This window comes from Psammomys obesus, unplaced genomic scaffold (assembly GCF_907164565.1).
Source record: "Psammomys obesus unplaced genomic scaffold, mPsaObe1.curated_primary_1811, whole genome shotgun sequence".
Taxonomy (NCBI): Eukaryota; Metazoa; Chordata; class Mammalia; order Rodentia; family Muridae; genus Psammomys; species Psammomys obesus.
In genome coordinates, this window is record NW_026587556.1 from 3,844,718 (window position 1) to 3,864,121 (window position 19,404).

Sequence of the window (19,404 nt, forward strand, 5' to 3'; positions counted from 1 at the left end):
TCGTTGTTTGCATCGCTCAAACCAATAGAAACTTGGAAGAGGCGGGCCCCAAAGAATCCTGGCCAATCGTAGGTCATCTGGGAGCCATCCGGGGAAAGAGGTAGGGGAGGGGAAAAGAACCGAGGGGAGGGGAGAAGGGAAAGGGGGGCCGGGGTGGGGGGAAGCGATGTTTGCCCGTCAGTCGAGTCCGGAGTGAGGAGCTCGGGCGCCGGAGCGGAGGGAGAGTCTCGAGCCGCAGCTTGCCGCCGCGACGGCCACCGCCTGGACCTCTGCCCGGAGGGAGCTGCAGAAGGTCGGCCGCCACGGTCCACGGGAGGGCAGCGAGACCGGGGCCCGGAGCTCCGTCCGGGAGGGATTTTTCTTCGCCCCCCTCCCCCCGCGAGGGAGCCGGAGCGGCCGCCAAACAAAGGTACCAGTCGCCGCCACGGGAGGAGGAGGAGCCGGAGCCCGAGCCCCGAGCGCCGGCGGACCCGCAGCTTCTTCGCCATCTCCTCCCCGGGCCTGCTGGTGTTGGGGGGGAGGCGGAGCGGGGGACTCCGGCCGCAGGGCTCCCACCTCGTCTGCGCCGGGAGGTAGGGGCATTCTTTTCCGCGGGCGGCGGTGGGGGGGAAGCTTCGGGCCGGGCCGCGCAGCGGGGCAGATGGCCACGGGGGCCGAGCCGGCGCTTGCCGCGGGGGCCTCGGCCCCCGGGGACCCCCGCCCCCCGCGGTGCGGAGCCGGAGCCGCCCTTCCCGGGCCGCACCGTGGGCCCCGCGGCGGCCTCGGCCCGCCGTGCCGGGGTTGCTGTTTGTCCTCGGTGCCCGGCCCCGGCTCCCACTTGTGGGCCTCGGCCCGGGCGGGACGCGGACTGGCGCTGTGGGGTCGAGCCCGCCGCAGCCCGAGGGCCCCGGCCGCTTCCCCGAGGGCTCCGCGGCCCCCCGGGGGCTCCCGGGCATCGCGCTTCCCGTAGGCTTGGACGGCTGCAGCCGCGCTTCAGGCCGCGCGGGACCCCGGGCTTGTTGTGAGTTTTTCTGACAGAAATGGCGTCATCGTGGAGGACGGAGGAAAAAGTCCGTGGAGTCGCGACAATGGGGCGGCGGGCGGTGGGGGCGGTGGGGGCGCTGGGCTGGCGCGTGCCTGCTCGTGCTCCCGGCTCCCCTCGGGGCCGCCCCCGCCCCGACGGCGCGGGGAGGGTGCCGGTGGTGCTGACCGGGTGTCTTTGTTTCCCCTCCAGGTTCAGGTGAAGCTGGTGTCGCCGTGGGGACCGCGGCCCCGGAGTCACCATGAAGGTAAGGCGTCGCTCGGCCAGCCCGAGCGGCTCTCGGGTCCAGGAAGTATTAGGGGGCCGCGGCGGGCCTGCGAGTTTCGCAGGGGCAGGTGCGTGGGGCGGCTCGGTGCGGAGCTCTCCCCGGAGGCAGGGGGTCAGCCGGTGCGAGCATCCGCGGGGGGTGGCGAGGAGTTGTGGAGTCAGGGTCCATCTCACCAAAGCCGTGCGCTTCCCCGATGGAGCAGCGCCTTGTGCATGGAGCCTTAGGACCAACTGCGCGAGTCACAGCACCTTCCATCGTGAAACAGAAAGCCGGTCCAGTAACCCGAGTTTCCAAACAGTAGTGGGTCTGTTACACCGAGGAAAGAGATTTTGGTTTGCTTGTGTGAACCGGACCGTGGATTTTAAGCAGAGAGCAGAAATGTTCTGAAGGTGTTTAAAACAGTTTGGTGCTGTTTACCTCTGGAGATCCGATTCGGCTGGCCTGTTGCGCTTTGTATTTAGGACTTGGGGTTCTATGGCTCGTTTTGTCTCTGTGTTGATGTAGTGGCTGCTGGAGTTGTCATGTGCTTTGTTACGATATGTTGTGTGGAAAACGGATGGCCAGGTTCCTCCGAAGTAAACATGTTGACCACAGCATAGCTTCTAAGAAATGTCTTAAGAAGTAGTTTGTGTTTTGGTGGTGTTTTTTTGTTTTTTTTTGTTTTTTTTTTTTGTTTTTTTTTTTTCTATTTTAGGGAATTTGTAAAGCTTTTTTCTTTTTATCATACTGGTGTGAAAAGCTTTGGGTATCTTACTATCTAGATTTAACTCGCGGAACTTTGATATTAAAATTTTTTCTTTAAAATATTACAAATTCACATGTGTTTGAAAAGTGTAAGTGTGTGTTTACAGGATTGAAATGTCAATGTAAATGGCATCTATTTTTGACAGTTCTTTTGGATTTTTTTTTTCCTTTTTAAATTTATTTTGCTTCTCTCCAGAGGATTGCTTTTGTAAGATTTCATCCAGGTACAGTTTCAAAAGCTTCTGATTGTAGAAGAATACAAACACTGTTTCCACTCAAGTATTTGTCTATTGTACACACAGTTTAGACCATTTTTAAAGTTTTTTTTTTTTTTTTCTAGTTTTGGTTTCTGTAGATGGTTTGGTTTTATTTACTAAGTTCTTGTTTTTCATGTGAATGAAAACATAGCCAGTGGTATATGAGAGATGGAACCTTTTTAGTCATAGACGTATATAACCTGTGTCAAACAGTGAAAAGTGAGTTTATTAGGAAAAGGTGTTTTTAGGAAAAGCATGTATCTGCTTTGCTGTTGGATGAAAACTTAAGAAAAGTTTTAAGTTGACTGATAAATTTATAACCCATTTGGAAGCTGAATAAATATCTGGAATAAGTGTTGTACTATCTCACAGTTCCCATTGTAATGCCTGACACATTTTTGGTTCTCCATAAATGTTTGTCTGAAAGGGACGTACTAAGTTGAAGATGTAGATTTGTTTTTTTTTTTCTTAATTTTTTTCATTTCATGTTTAAAAAACTGTCTGTTTAAAAAAGAAAGAAAGAGAGAGAAGGCAGTGTGAGGGTGCATACCTGTTAATCCCAGCAGTTGAAGGAGGATCCGTAGTTCAAGGACAGCCTGGATTACACAGTGAGCTACAGGCTAGCCTGGCCTACATATTGAGTTGGAAGCCAGCCAAAGCTACGTGAAACTGTCTCCAACAAGCAGTCAAAACAACAATGAAATGAAGTATGCTGGAAACTTTAGCCTTAAAAGCTTCACGTTATTAGACAAATATAATTTTTTGTGTCTGTTACTACCTTTAAAAAAAAGGTGCTTGTTATTAGAAATGTTAAAAAAAGTTGTTAAAACAAATTTCCAACTTTATAAAGAACTTTGTTTTGATGGCTCAGTGGTTCCAGATAGCAATTGAGGTCCCAACACCTATGTTTTTCACTCCCAGTTTCAAGGGGTCTAACGCTCTTCTCACCTCCACACACATGCAACATTCAATTACGTAGTCACAGACACATATAAGTAAAAATAATAAATATAAATCTCAAAAAAAGAAGTTTCCCTTAGGTGTGATAAAACACACCTCTGATTGTAGTAATGGGGAGGCAGAGGCTACAGATCTTTGGGTTTGAGGCCAGACTGGGCCACATAGTGAGACTGTCAAAGAAACAAAATAAAGTGAAGAAAAGGTATTTAGTGTTGAGTACTTCAGGCCCAAATTTGTATGTGAAACATGTAGATTGTGTGCATGTGTGTGTGTGAATGACATTATTGAGCTAATAAGTGATTTTATGTTGTATGTAGAAACTTATCAGACAAATTCTACTTTGAAGCAAGCTTTTAAGTTTGAATTATTTGTCTTACTAATAATGACTCTAGGAATTTTATTGTGGCAGTATATTGAGGTACTGATCTTTTTGTTTTTGTCTTGAAATCATTAAATGTAGAACATTTTAAATCTTAGCTGGCTTTTAGAAGCAGTTTTCCTATGGTACAACCTTCAAAAATTAATTTACAGAAAGCCTGGTCATGATTAGTGTCTTCTCTGGAGATAATTTTTGCAGTCTGTTTGTGAGAACTGTGACTTGTCACATAAAAGCAGCCTGCTTTAAGATTGATGCTGCTGTTGCTGTGGATACTGCTGTTGAGTAGAGGTTGCTGGTGTCATGTTTTTTCCTTTTTCACAAGAATATTAACATTCATATGTGTGTGTACACTTGAATGAGGTCATTGGTCAACTTATGGAAGTTGTCCCGTTCCACCAAACAGGTCCTCAGGATTGGGCTCAGGTCGTAGGGCCCTATAGTAAGGGCCTTTACCTGCTGACCATCTCAATAGTCCTCATGTTTTTCATACTTGTGGTTGGTAGGCCTTTTTGCATCAATGGTGACACACTAGGAGATAGGTTTGGAAGTTCATAAATGCCTCTTGCAGTTAACTATGTCGGATTGATTCCTACTTTCCTTTCCTAACTTAGACCGTTTCTGCATTTTGTACTGTACGTGTTACCAATAGTCTTACAATGCTGTGGAGTTGTGGAGTGAAGTGGGCCAGGTGTCTTAGACATTAGAATGTTTAGGGAATGAGCGATTTAGATGGTGTTCTTTGAGTCTGGGCTTTTTCATATGTATTGTTGTCTCAGTGAGTACTGGCCTGGGCCATGCAAACCCACTGATTAGTTATAAGTGTACTTTTGTCAGTTCTGGGCATGCATAGATGCTTTTTCTCTTCCTCTTTTCCCTTTCTCTGCTTCCTCTTTCTGTCTTGGCATTTTTTCTTTTAAATAAACCATTTAAAGCTCCTTCCGTGTTTCAGCCAGTGTGGTGGAGTAGCTCCAGCAGTTGTCTTGCTCTCGCTGCAGTGGAAGACGCGGAAAACTAAAGCACTTTCTAGAGAATTTCTTCCACCCTAAGACTATGACAGGACATGGTGTGGAAGAACAGCTAAGTGAAAGAGCCATGGAAAGTTTTCTGCTGTGCTTGGCACTTATGCTGGATGTTAAAGATTTTGCCAGCCAAAGAAAGGGAATTCTTTCAGATATGAGGGAACCTTGACTGGGTGGGAAGGAACAAGATAGGTGGTACATCTGGAAAGGAGTTTGTTGGAGCTGGTGTGTTACCAGGTTGTCATCCCGCCTACTTTGTAGATTAGCAGGAGAATGGCAACTTCAGAGCTGCCTAGGTTACAGAGGAAGCTCAAGGATGGCTTGAGTAATTGAATGAGATCTTGCCTCAAAATTTAAAAAGTCTCATGTGTTTAGGTGAGACTAGAAGAGCAATGATAGAAGTCAGACTCCCTCCCTTCGAGCTACTGAAATTAAAACCAGGGTCTCATCCATGTGAGCAAGCACTTTACCACTGAGTTACAATGCTAGTGTGAAAATATCCCTCCCCCCAACACAGAATTTCTCTGTGTAGCGTTGGCTGTCCTGGACTTGCTTTGTAGACCATGCTGGCCTTCAACTCAGTGATGCGCCTGCCTCTGCTCCCCTGAGTGATGGGATTACAGGTGAGTGCCACTGTGCCTGGCTCTGAAGTGATATGTGAGGGATCTGAATTGGATCCCAGCACCATGTAAAGATCTGATTACAGGTAGTGTTCACCTGTAATCCCAGCACCTAGAGAGGGAGGACGGTACCTGGAGTTTGTGGGCTAGTCAGCCCAGGAAAATTGAATCGATGTGCTCCAGGTTTAGAGAGAGACCCTGTTTGAAAAACAACAACAGCAGCGTGGAGAACAGCTGGCAAGATGGGGCGTCAGGCAAAGGTACTTCCTGTCAAGACTGGCAACCTGAGTTTGATCCATGGAGCCCTTCTCACTTCCACATACTCATGTCCCTCTCCCAACCACACACAAAATAAATATCATAATTTTCCTTTTAATATAGAGAGTGATAGAAGAAGGCACCTGACAGCAACCTTTTTGGTCTGTGTGCATGTGCGCTCATAAGCATACACATGTGAACAGGTGCACATGTACAAGCTTAAAAATTAATTTTAAGGAAATTAAAGTGTGTGTGTTTGAGAAGATTGGAGGTCAGAAGACAGCTTGGTATAGTTCTCTCCTTTTTCCTCCACATTGGATCTGAGAATTAAAATCAGATTACCAGCCTTGGTACTTCAGTATTTCCATGTCTCATTTGGCCTTCACAAATGGCTGAATACATGGGACTGCCCAGCCTTGAAATTTCAGTCTCTAAAACTGCTAAGTTTACAGTTTTATATAGTAACTTTGTAAGTTACTTTACAAGTAACCTTCTAAGTCATCCATCCTACAGCCACGAAGTCTTCTAAGGGTCTTGAACAAAGTGAGGTGATATGGTACACATTTTCAATTCGGAATAGTAATTGATGTAAGGAGAAAAGACTACTGGAGGAAGAGTGGAAGTGGGCATTCAGCTTTTAGCTGGTACTTTGTGAGAGGGTGATGGAGAAGCCATAGTTGAAGATGGAGGTAATTGGATTAGAACTGTCTTCACTGCTGTTAGCATGGGTAGCTCCTGAGACACCGGCCCTCCACTTCACACTCGTTGTTTTGTGTAGTCAGGACATGGAGCTTCTCAGATTGAGTGTAACCAAGAAGGTATTCCCAACTTCTACTCTGCCTTTACACTGAGCAGGAGTATTGAGCTCAACAGATGGTTATTTTGAATTTTTTTTTTTTTAATTTTAAAAGTGAGGTACAATTCACAAACTATAAATTTACACCCCTTCTTTCTTTTTCAAGACAGGGTTTCTCTATGTAGCCTTGGCTGTCCTGGACTAGCTTTGTAGACCAAGCTGGCCTTGAACTCACAGTGATCACCTGCCCCAGCCTCCCTGAGTGTTGGGATTAAAATTTTGTAACATTAGCCAGGCAGCAGGGTGGCCCACGCCTTTAATCCCAACACTTAGCAGAGGTGGGCAGATTGTGGTGAGTTTGAGGTCATCCTGGTTTACAAAGCAAGTCCAGGACAGCCAAGGCTACACAGAGAAACCCTGTTTTGAAAACCAAAAAAAAAAAAAAGTAACATTTATTTTGTGTGTGTATACATACAAATGCGTTTCCTGATACAGAGCCTCAGATGTGACTATTCATGTGTTTATTTGAACATAACATAAATATAAATACATTAAAATTTTTATTTATTTATTTTTGTGTGTGGGCATGCACGCCATAGTTTGCATGTTGGAGGTCATAGGACAATTTGTGGGAATCCGTTTCTTTCCATTATGTAGGGTTCTAGGGATCAAATTCAGGTTTGGTAGCAAGTGCCTTTACCTGTTGAGGCATCCAGATGGCCTAGGCGAACATTTATTTTTCAGTCTCTTTGACTTCTAGGAGTAAACAACTTCATTTTCAGGGGGTGGGGGCTTGTGAAAACCTGTTGAGTACTGAGTATTCATCTTCCGGTGCTTATGTTGTGACAGGTGGCAGTTAAGATCCTGGACACTTAAAAAATGCACTCTGTATTTACTGAATGTCATTGCATGTTAGTCTCTGTTCTAGCTGTTTTAGAATGTATCAGTGAATCAAACAGGTGGAAGTTCTTGGATCTGTGAATTTCACATGTTAAGATATGTGTGTTATCAAAAGGAGTAAATATGCTGAATTATCTACTTTAAGGGATAGGTAGCATGGGAATGAGGAAAGAGCTGGGCTGGGTAAGGGGGAAGAATTTGGAGGCTGGGATGAGGTGTAAGAGTTGAAATAGTTGAGAAGAAATTTAGGCAGGTAGGTGAGCACTCGCTTATATTGCCATGCAGCTGGCTAAGCCTCAAAGCTCTAGAAGTCAGGGTAGTTGGTATGGAACAAGAGAGAAGGGCAGTGGGAAGGGACAGGGTGAAGGGATGTGGTTTGTGGGGAGCAGAGCAGGCCATCCTTGAACTCCAGAACTCTGGAGGTGTTCCCCCCCCTTTTTTTCTTTTTTTCAAGACAGGATTTCTCTGTGTAGCCTTGGTTGTCTTAGACTCACTTTGTAGATCAGGCTGGCCTCAAACTCACAGCAATCACCTGCCTCTGCCTCTGCCTCTGTGAGTGCTGGTATTGAAGGCGTGTGGCGCCATGTCCCACTCCCGGGAGGTGTTTGAAGACTGATTGTCACAGCTCTAGAAATAGAGAGCATTGCAGGTCTTATGGGAAGTGGTGCATTCTCACCGCAGAGCAATGAAGCTTTTGTTTTAAAGGGTCACTGAGAGAGGAGGATAGGAGCCACTGGAGATGAAGCTGTTTTAATAAAGGACAGTGGTCCTTTAAGATGATGGTGGCTGCTTAGTGTTTTCAAAGTACGATTTACGTTCTGTGCTGGCAAAAAATCTCATGTGTTTCTCTGTGAAATGTGGCTTGAAACAAAGCATAGACATGCTATATTTAATCACTTTTTAGTATAAAGTTAAAAACTTTTGATTTGTCCTGAATTTTTATGGCTCCGTTAATTACTCATTTTTCTTTTTCGTTTCTCATCCACCTCTGATCATCTCAGTATGTTAATATAGTACAATGGATAGCCACAGGTTGTCCTTTTACCGCTATTGTTGCTAGTGTTAGTGTTGTTATTATTACTACTAGCATTTCATTTTGGACAGGCTTTCAGCTTGTTATAGCTTAGGGTGTCCTAGACTCCTGCTTTGAACTTCCTCATGCTGGGATTATAGTCATGTGCCATGCCATCCATCTCTGCTGTGTTAACTATGTAGGACTAGATTTTGAACCACGGCCTTAACAATGACAGGCAAACAATTGATCTATTTTTAATTTACCAATTATCTATTTTTAATGATCAAAATTATATATAATTGAAGCTTTGAAAGAACCGTTTGTTCTTGTTTAATTTAATACTCTCTCAAAACTTGGCCCTGGTTTCCAGTCATTCCTACATTTAAAAGACCAGGTTCTTTGCATTTATCCTTGTTGACAAGGTTGGCTCAAGGAGACACCCATAGAATACATTTTATATATGAGGTGATTGTAGTTACAAATTTTCACAAAAGACATGTTCTTTTACCTTTTGGAGATGTCATCTGTCTGTCTGTCTGTCTCTATCTCTATCTCTCTACCTGTGAAAGAGGGTTTTACTATGGCTGGTGTGGATCTTAACTATGATTTTACTGTGGCCTTGGCTGGTGTGGAACTTACTATGCTGTAGATCTGGCTGGTCTTGAATTCATAAAGATGAGTTTGCCTGACTGCCTCTCAAGTGCTGAGATTAAATGTAAGTATACCACTATAACTCCAGCTTGTTTATTTGCTTGTTTTATTGTTTTTAAATTTATGTGTTTACTGGAGGCAGAGGCGGGTGGATCTCTGTTTGAGGCCCGCCTGCACTAAAAAATTAGTTCTAGGACAGCCAACGTGATTACAGGGAAACTCTGTCTTGAAAAAACAAACAAAAAAGTGTGTGTGTGTGTGTGTGTGTGTGTGTGTGTGTGTGTGTGTGTGTATGTGTATGTGTGTGTATGTATGTATGTATGTATGAGTGTTTGCTTGCATGTATGTAGTACCTGCAGAGGTCCGAAAAGGGTCTCAGAGTTCTAGTCATAGGTGGTTGTGAGTTGCCACACGGGTGCTGGGAACTGGACCTAGTTCTTTTCTGCAAGAGCAGCAAGTGCTGCTGAATCAGATCTCAGGCTCTCTTGGCGATTTTCTTGCTTATGGCAATTGTTACTTTGTGGGGATATAATCAAATGCAGACACATTAGCATGGCTGTAGGTGTGGTTTCAGATGCTGCTGTTACTGGTGTTTTTTTTTTTTTTTTTTTGTTGACAGCCTTTTTAGGGGGGAGGTAGAGTTTTAAGATAGGGTTTCTCTGTGTAGCCCTGGCTTGTCAGGAACTTGCTCTGTAGCCATGCTAGCCTTAAACTCACAAGAGATCTACCTGCCTCTACCTCCCAAGTGCTGGCGTGTTCTACTACCATCACCCGGCTGATGGCCTTTCATCTAGCCAGAACTACTGACATGATCTTAACTTTCATTGGAATACTCATTTTTGTAGTAGTTATCTAGATCTCCGGCAAAAAGCAGTAGTTTTTAAGACAGCCTGATTTAACCCAGACTGGTTTAAGACTAGCTGTGTAGCCAAGGATGGCCTTGACTTCTGATTTTCCTGCTGTTCCACCTCCCAAGTCCTGGGTTACAGTTATGTGCTACTATACCTGGCAACAACAAATTACTGAAGAGGACTCATTCTGTCTTCTTTCTGATATCACAGAACAGAATGGCAATTCTCTGGACAGCTGTAATTCCACTAGAAGTATGTGCTACTATTCTAGTATGCTCTGAAAGATGACATCTACATTGAACAATAGAAACCATAATCTCATTCAACCATTCATTCTTTCATTCAACCATTCATTCATTCATTCATTCATTCATTCATTCATTCATTTTTGTTGTTGTTTTGGTGCCTCTCCCCTTCCCCTGCCCCCATACAGTCTCGTTATTTAGCTCTGGCTGGCCTGAAACCTGATGTGTGGACCAGGCTGACTTCACAGGGCCACCTGTCTCTGCCTCACAAGTGCTGGAATTAAAGGTGTGTACCACCACTCATATCTTTTGTTCTTTTAATAGTTAAATGATCATAGAGTACAGACAATGTAGATTTTTGTAAAGTATACAGTTTTGTCATAACTTGAATTTTATTATCAAAGTGTGAAGTATCAGTTTCAGCTTGTAACTTGAATGAGACGAAGGAAAATATTAATGATAATAGGTCAGTACTGCCTTTTGTTTTAGGCTCCTTTAAATCTAATGGACACTGAACAAAACATAAACTTGAGTTAGCTTTTGTTCCCAGATTGAAATACTTTCATATAAATGATTTATATCAAAATGAGAGAGTATCTGTCACCTTTTAAACAAGTAAGCAGTACAGTCAGTCCACTTGATATTATTAATCGTTATAGTTAATTTAAAGAGTTACTAAATCAATTTATTTTAAGTGGAAATGACTGTTTTTTTCTCTTTTAAGTGGAAATGATATTCTATTTTCTATGCAAATAGTATGCTTTTAAGAAATCTGATAATTTTAATTTCTACAGTTGGAGATAGCACTCAGATTTGGGGAAAGTAGGATGAAGAGTTTATGAAGGTTGATAAGCAATTTAGTAGAATCAAAACAAGATAAATAAAATGAAAATGAGTAAAGGCTGGTCTGCATAGACCAAAGAAACCTTATTTCATAAGCTCAGTCTGCTATGCTGAGGATTATATTTTCTTTTTTAAAATATTTTCTAATGTATTATAGAAACAGAAGGTGTAATAAAAGGTGCAAAAGGAGAATGTACATAATAATGATTGTCCCATGCATGGTAGAAGACAAGTGGCGTGAGCTTTTAGCTGGCGAAATAAACACCACTGTTTTTCCTTGGTTACTTAACTCTGGGTGGAGTCCAAGCAGTCTTTATTTGGGGCTTTTGCTTATACTTAGGAAGTAAGTCTGTAAAGCTCTCCTTTCCTCAGACTTACACAGAATTTCATATTGTCATGTGCTTTCCAGAGGAGAGTAGCCATAGCTTTTATCAGGTTTGTGCTAGAACCTACAGGACAGTTAGGCGTAGCTGTGTCTGTTAGCTGATCTGCTCATGTGTTCAGAAGATTGTGCATTATTCTCTCACCATTAAAGATGCAGACAACCAAATGTCAGTACTACTGTTGTAGTTGTATTTTGTTCAGATCATTGTCAGTCACAAATGGTTTTATGCTGTTGTTACTGTGTGTGTGTGTGTGTGTGTGTGTGTGTGTGTGTGTGTGTGTATACATGTGTATAGGGTGCCTGCAAAGTTGGTGTTGGATCTCCTGGAGCTGGAGTGAACAGTTGATTGTGAGCTTCATGACGTGGCCTGATATGGGTGGTGGGGATGAAACTGCAGTCTTCTGTAAGAGCAGCAAATGCATTTAACTTTGATCATTTCTCCAGCTCATATTTACTCTTAGAATTCCCCCAAATCTGTTTTTTACAAGTTAAATTTAGATAAAATTAATCTTGGGCTTCATGGGAATATTTTATAAAGTGATTAAAAATTTTTATTTTATATATAAGAATATTTTGCATACAGGCATGCTTGTGTGTCACATACATACCTGGTGCCCTAGGAGGCCAGAAGAGGCTGTTGGATTACCTAGAACTAGAGTTACAGATGGTTGTGAGCTATTATGTGAATGCTAGATCTTCTATAGAAGCAGTGCTATTGACTACTGAATCATTGCTCTAGCCCCTATAAACTACTTTTAAAAGCCACTGGAAGTTTTCAAGTATAATTTTGAAGCATTTACATTGCCTACAAGTTAATGTATATTTGCTCTCATACTTGGCACAGTCATTTGTTTACCTTAATTAGTTTATCACAGAATACCACCTATGATTGCATGTTGATTCAGGATATAGTTGGAGAGATCAGAATGTAACAAGACATTACCTTGGGGTTTGAGACAGTTTCTCTGTGTAACCTTAGCTGTCCTGGACTTGCTTTGTAGACTAGGCTGGCCTCGAAACTCACAAAGATTTGCCTGCCTCTGCCTTCCTGAGTGCTGGGTTAAAGGTGTGTGCCACCATGCCTGACTCAAGATAAATTTTAAGTTCATATTTTGGGGTAAAATCACTGCTGAACAAAGTGAACTAAATGAAAAATTAATTAAAAATACTTAGTGAAGTAGCAAGAGACTAGCACACATGGTGGGTCTTCTGTTCTGCTAGGAGCATGAACTGTTTTATAAGTTGGTGCAGTGAAGAGTTAATAGGATATTTTTTGGGGGGGGTTGAATTGTAACTTGTATTTACCATGTTGTATGCAGCTTCTGAAAAGGGTAGCATCCACATGTGAAATTAGTTATAATACTCATACTAAGGTCTTATTGGGGGTGACTAAATTTATTAAATTTAATAAAAATAGTTATTACATAGCTACTATTACTATCTTCAAAATATTGGCAATCACACTTTTACTTACATATCTGTGTGTGCACACATGCTGTAATGTTTGTGTGGAGATCTGAGGATATGTTATTTGGTTCTCTCCTTCCACTGCTTGGGTCCCATCGATCAAATTCAGGTCCTCAGGCATGATGACAAGTGCCTTTATCAGCTGAGCATCTCACCAGCCTAGTTACACCAGCCTAGAGAAGAATATTCAGATTTTTAGGAATTTAAATTCATTTTCAGGGTTATGTAGTGACTCTAGTTTTGCTGTTATTATTGACCAAAATTCATTTTGATGTCAATTTTATGGTTAAAAGTTAAAACCTTGTTTGTGGTTTTATGATTTAAATTCTACAAGACAGCTCAGTGGTGGAAGGTAAAAACTAGATTTCTTTATTCTGAGGACTGTGCTCTAATCCGCCTACCCCACCATGAACCAGGGTTTTACTCTAGCCCAGGCTGTCCTGGAACTGGGTGGCCCAAGTTAGGAGAAAGACATATATTTACTGGGAAGAGGGGAATAGTTTTTCTTGCCTCAACAAACTTTCTAGTTGGTTAGTTTGTCAGGTCCTCTAGAAGAGCAGCCCGTGCTCTTAACCTCTGAGCCATCTTTCCAGCCCATTCTTGGGATCTTTAGCGTAGTATTCTTGAAAGGTTAATTTTTGTCAGACTAGTGTAGACAGTGAGCCCAGCAGATAGATGCTTAAGTCAGGGTATATGGTTTAAAGGGGTTCTTTAACACCATGGTTCTGTAATGTTCTTAGTGGCACATTGTACGTTGCATGTTCTGTAGTCATTAGTTATTGCTTAGATCATCCCTTTGAGGCAGGTCAGCAGCATTTTTCTGTTTTTATGGTTGAAGAAGCAGATGCAGAGATGCTGAGTGATGTGCCCACAGGCACACATTAAACTGATCTTAGAGCTTCACTCAGTTAGCACCCTGAGCCCTGCTGCCTAACTATTATAAGTCAGTCGTTTAATTGCTGCCATTTAGTGATCTTTCGATAGCTTTATTGAGTAGTGAATGTAGTTGAGAACCCTTTGCCTACTTTTTGGGAAGCAAATTTTGAATCTAGAGTTTATTTACATGGTAGTATTAAGCATTTTAAAATAAATGTACCCTGTTCTCTTAAAAATTAGAAGTCATTTGAAATATATTAAAATGAACTACAGTAAATTTAATTCTGGGAACACTTTTTCTAGCTTCAAAGTTGGTTTCGTAAAAGAGAAGAAAACAAGGCTTTAAGGAGCTTGAGGGGCAGAAGAGATGACTCAGTGGTTAAGAGCCCTTCCTGGGTTTTCAGAGTTTGGTTTATTTACCTTTGCTCTGGGCACTGAGTGTGATAGTGTATGCCTTTGATCCCAGCACTCAGGGAGGCCAGCTTGGTCTACAAAGTGAGTCCAGGACAGCCAAGACTACACAGAGGAACCCTGTCTCAACAACAACAAAAAAATCATAAAAAGCTTAGCTCTGGGGGCTTTGGAAGCCCTTTTCTGGCTTCTGCAGGCATCACACATTCATAACACTCAAACATAAATTTAAAAATTAGTTTACTTTGTGTGTAAATGTGTGTGTATGTTTGGGTGCAGGTGTTCATGCACATGGGCTCAAGTGTGTGCATGTGTGTATGTAAGCTAGGGATTGGAAGAAATGGGCACAAGTGAGAGCTGGAATCAGACACTTAGGGAAAAAGAGATACTTTAGAAGACACATGTATTATTGCTTAGGACGGTTTATATTCCTGTTTAAAATGCAGATCATGAATTATCAAGACTTAAATATATCTCATTTTTATTTGAGGGCAGGGGAAGTAAAAAAATTTAGAAAGTGTTTTTATTAAATTTTTATAAATTAAGTTTTTGTGCTAGAAAAGAAACCTGTAAACTCAATCTGTAATTCTACCAAGCAGGAGATTAAGACAGGATGAATGTAAATTTGAGACCTTCCTGGGCCACATAGTGAGTTTGAGGTAATCCTGAGTTACATTGTCAGATCCTGTTTCCAAAAAACAAAGCCCCCCCCCAAAAAAAAACAAACAAACAAAAAAAAAAAACAAAAACAAAACCCAACAAAACAAAGGCAAAGGCACGCTACTCCTGTTTGGTGGTATACATATAAGTTGTAGTGTTTTAAAAGAGTATAAAGTGGCTTTTGTTTTTGTTTATATCTTTAGAGAAAGAGTCTTAAACATCTCTAATTGAAAGAGCTTTGGACAGGTTTTTTTGTTTTGTTTTCTTGAGACAGTGTCTTACTGTGTAGTCTGTCTGGCCTGGAACTGACTGGTCTCAGACTCACAGAGCTCACCAGTTTCTACTTCCTGAAGCTGGGGTTAAGTGCTGGCATGCACCCCCATAACTAAATTCTTACCCTACTCTCTCTGCCTCCTAAATGCTGGATTACTGGCTTACATGGTGCTAGGAATCAGACCCAGGATTTCTTGCATATTAGGCTGGCACTCTACCAATGAAGTGATACCCCAGCCCAGGAATAGGAGATGGGGCTGGAGAGATGGCTCTTCCAGAGGACCTGGACTCAGTTCCTAGCCACAGCTACAAGGCAGTACACACCTCTCTGTAACTCCAGTTCCAGGGCTTCTGACACCCTCACACAGACATATATGCAGGCAAAACACCAGTGACCACAAAATACAAATAAGTTATATATTTAAAAAAGTTAAAAAATGAATAGGAAGCTAAAAAATATTCATTTAATATTATTGTGTAGTGTCTTGGCCTTTTGGGCAAGATCATGGGTACTGTCTGTTCCTACCAGTTTTAATATTGTGATTATGTACATAATGTATATGCATGTGCTTGTGTGTGTTTGAATACCATGTGGCACACATGGCAGCCAGAGGGCAACTTTGCACTGCAAGTCCTTTATCCGCTAAGCCTTCTCACCAATCCAGAATAAGTTTTAAATTTAGGATTAGTTATGGTTTAATTTTTTAGCAGTGAAGAATTTATGTAAAATTACATTAGCTAAATTTTGAGGCACCGAATGGGACAGATTTTTATAAGCCTGTCATTACTAAAATTTAGGTTCTTATAGTCTTAAGAAAACCATGTAGCAAATTACTGGACTCCTATGTCTTTCAGAAACAACTTATGTTCATTGCCTTTTGCAAATAGTACAGTTTTTCTATCCCAATCAGTTATTAGAAGCTAAATTTTTATTTTATCCTGGGTGTGGCTTTTTGCCTGCATGTCTGTACATCACATATATGCAGTACCCCAAAAGACCAGAAGAACGCATCAGACTCCCTTGGACTGGAGTTACTGAAGGTTGTGAGCTATCATGTGGCTTCTGGGAACTGAACCAGGTCCTGAGGAAGAGCAGCCATTGCTCTTAACCCCCAACCATCTCTTCAGCTTCTGAACATAGGATATTTTCTCTTGGCATTTACATCTTGGGCATGACCTCTTTGTTTATCCAGCCTCTAGCTTGCAAGAATAAGGACCTTTGCTGTTGTGACACAATGTTGTTATCTACATTGTAGACAAAGTTGTTGTCTACAAAGTTGCATTGAGAAACATGCAATCAGGTTACAAACAAAAAATTACAAAATAATCTTACAATGTTTTAGGTAAGTTTATGATTTTGTGTCGGGCTGTATTCACCATAATCATGACATACATCTTCCCATTTCAAGCTCAGCTGATGAACAACCTTAGTTCATTCTGCAATGTCAGATTTTCCCTTGTTAGGTAACACAGCATTTTCACACATTCTGTGGATCAGGGGTCATTTTGTTTGAGGATCTTATTCTGCTTACCTCTTTACCATTTTTGGAATTTGATGAAGATGGAAGTTGTATGTTGGTGCAGACAAGCTATGCATAGACTACACCTTGTACGAGCAGGTGCTTTGTGGTTGATCTTAACTGCCTTTTAGGTGCTTAGGGCTTGGTAAAGTCCAAGTTGGGGTACCTGGAACTCATTAAACTTGGTTGTAGGAAGCAGAACAAGGTGTTCGTGATCTAGGTACATCCCAAAGAGTGAGCCTTTCTAGCTGATGTTCACTTTTCATTTAGTTCTTCTAAGTCAGGGCTTTGTTCTAGAACTGAGTCTTTCTGGACCTTCATATATTGAAAATAATGCTGGTCTTCAGCGCAGTGTTGAGACGGGTTAATGTTGATGAAGTTCCAGCTTTTTAAAGCTGTGGACTTTCTATTTACTGTGATCTAAGGATCACTGTGGAAAGTAAGAGGGGTTTTGAGTCATTGTGCTTTTTAAAAGTCACATGTGCTTACATTTTGTATGCTCCTAATTGCTTGTGTTGGAAATTTGCAAATGTTGGTCCTTGCTCTTGTTTGTTTTGAGACAGGATCTTTTAAAAAATTAGTTTTTGAGATAATTGGATTTATATTCATCTTCTACTCACCCTAACCCCTCAGATCCTTCCTGCCTCTTCATTTTTCCCAACTTCATCGCCACCCCTTTTAAAATAATACATGGACTCATTTGTGCTGTTCAGATATTGAATGTGGGCCCATCCACCAGAGTATGGTTGACCAACAGGAGCCACACCTTTAAAGAGAAATGACCCTCGTTCCCACAGAAGCCATTCAGTGTCCAAAGCTCATCACCTTGGGGTGAGGGTCTTCTGAACCTCTGCCCATTCCATGCTGGAATGCTGACTGGTTTGCTCTTGTGCAGGTCTTGTGCAAGCAGCCACAGCTGATGTGAGTTAGGTCATGTGCATGGTAGTTCTGTCATCTCTAAAAGGTGCTATTTTGTTTCAGTCCTTCCTGTCTCCTCTTCTGAGATTGTCCCTGAGCCTTGAGATTGGATGTGCTACAGAGTTCCATTTGTGCCTGAGCACTTCACTGACACTTTTCACTAGTTGAGAGTTTGTGTGAACCACCCTGAGACTAGGGTCTTAGGAACTTCAGGATGGCTCAAACTCACTGTGTAGTTTGAGGGTAAGCTTGAACTCTTCTTTTAGCCCCCACTTTTACAACTGGGATTGTAAGTGTGAAGCCACTGCACCTAGCCTTTTACTTTGAGTCATCTTTTTACTTGTTCTTTCAGCTCACCAAACCATGGTAATGGGAGACAAAGTTGACAGTGAAGGAGCATGTGCTGGGAATGGCTGCTAATCCTTATGACTGGAGTTTTAGTAACAGGCATAAATCTTCTGTGTTGTTCCTATCTTCTGGGTAACAGTTGAAGTACAGTGCTTTAGAAGACATTTAGGTCATTTCCGTATCAGCATTGCTAGGTAATCTTGTTGTTCCAGGTAGAAGAGAGTGGCTAATTCTGTGTCATTACAAACTCTAAGGAAGAATGTTTTTGTTGTGGGTTGGCAAACTGTGATGATGCCTTCTATCCTGAAGGTGGGACCCATGAGGTGGCAGGAGAGAACCCATTCCTGAAACTTCAAAAGTGCCGTGGCAAGCCTGTGCCTGCCCACACACAAGTAAATAAACATAACAAATATTGTTTAAGATTTCTTAATTCTTTATGTGAATGAGAGTTTTTGCCTACTTGCATATATGTCTGCACACCGTATGCATATTTAGTGCTCATGGAGGCCAGAAGAGGGCAGTGGGATACCTTGGAACTGCAGTGGGTGATGGCTGCTGAGCCCTCTTTTCAGCCTGTCTGTCTGTTATTTTATTTTTTTGGGACAGGATCTTGTTACGTAGTCCTGGCTGGTGTAGAGCAGTTGATCTCAAACGTGTCGTAATCTTTCTGCCTTTGTGTCTTATTTGAGACTATGGATGTGTACTATCATGCCTGGAAAATTGTATTTATTGATGTACAGAGGATAATTTTTTTTCCTCAATTTGGAAGACCAGTACCACCAGTCCTATTTTTTATTTCTTATATGTTTTAGCTATTTTGATGGTCTTATTTAAAAATATAATTAAATTTCAAATAATTAAACAATTTTATTATCTTGTTAAAAATCTGTCTTTTGGGAGCTCGATAGATGGTTTCAGCAGTGAAAAAGCACTTGCTCTTACAGAGGATTCAGGTTACCAGTATTCATGAGGTGATACATAACAGCTGTGAACCATTTCTGAGCGACCTGGCACCCTCTTTATGATCTCTATAGGTACCAGAGACTGTGGTGAAACTCTGAAACTAGGCAGCAGACAACAACAACAACAACAAAACTTTCCTTCTTTTAATTGTTTCTGGCAGTGAGGAAAGTCTACCACATTGTCTTAATTGTAGTGTTTAAATTGAAACAAAGACTTGGAGACAAGTGTGCTGTATAGTCTGTGCATAAAAGTTGAAATGTTGTAAATGAAGCATTTGAATATAATATTTCAAAGAAGTGCCTTAGAAACTTGTTTACTTTTAATGATGTTTTAAAAAGGTTAGTGGGGTGGGGATTATTTAGCACAGAGTAATTTCTTAAAAATTGTTCTAATCCTTTATATCTCTGGTAAGGCATAATGTAGAATACGGTAATGATTATAAGAAATGGTCAGATGTCACTAAGTGTTCATATCGTCAAAGCAAAGTTGATCTTCATGGCCATACTATAGGTGGGAGAATATGGCCCGGAGAACAGGAATTTGAATTTATTCTGGAATCAGAGTTAGTAACCTCACTGTGTGCCTGGTGGCTGCTGGATAGAATGAAAGGACAAATGTCAGTGGTTTTGTTGTTGTTTTATACTTTTGTAGAGTAGCTGGAGTAGAGTGATGTGGTATGAGGGACCAGTGTTTCAACAACTCAGCTGTTTAAGAAGAGAACTGTTTAACTTCCTTTTTTTTTAGGTTACACTTTAT

General features: G+C 41.9%; 1 protein-coding gene across 5 annotated transcripts in view; it reads left to right on the forward strand.

Moving 5' to 3' along the window:
- The first annotated feature begins 169 nt into the window (after positions 1-169).
- The window catches only part of Arid4b (AT-rich interaction domain 4B), a 121,411-nt gene continuing 102,176 nt past the window's right edge, over positions 170-19,404 (forward strand). For 4 of the 5 annotated variants that reach the window (XM_055603904.1, XM_055603907.1, XM_055603908.1 and 1 more), the window contains exons 1-2: positions 170-409; positions 1,214-1,268. In XM_055603904.1, the coding sequence (XP_055459879.1) occupies positions 1,263-1,268 (6 nt within the window). In that variant the 5' untranslated portion in view covers positions 170-409; positions 1,214-1,262. Of the gene's footprint in view, positions 573-1,213; positions 1,269-19,404 lie in introns of all 5 variants that reach the window. The other variant, XM_055603905.1, reaches the window with a different exon arrangement.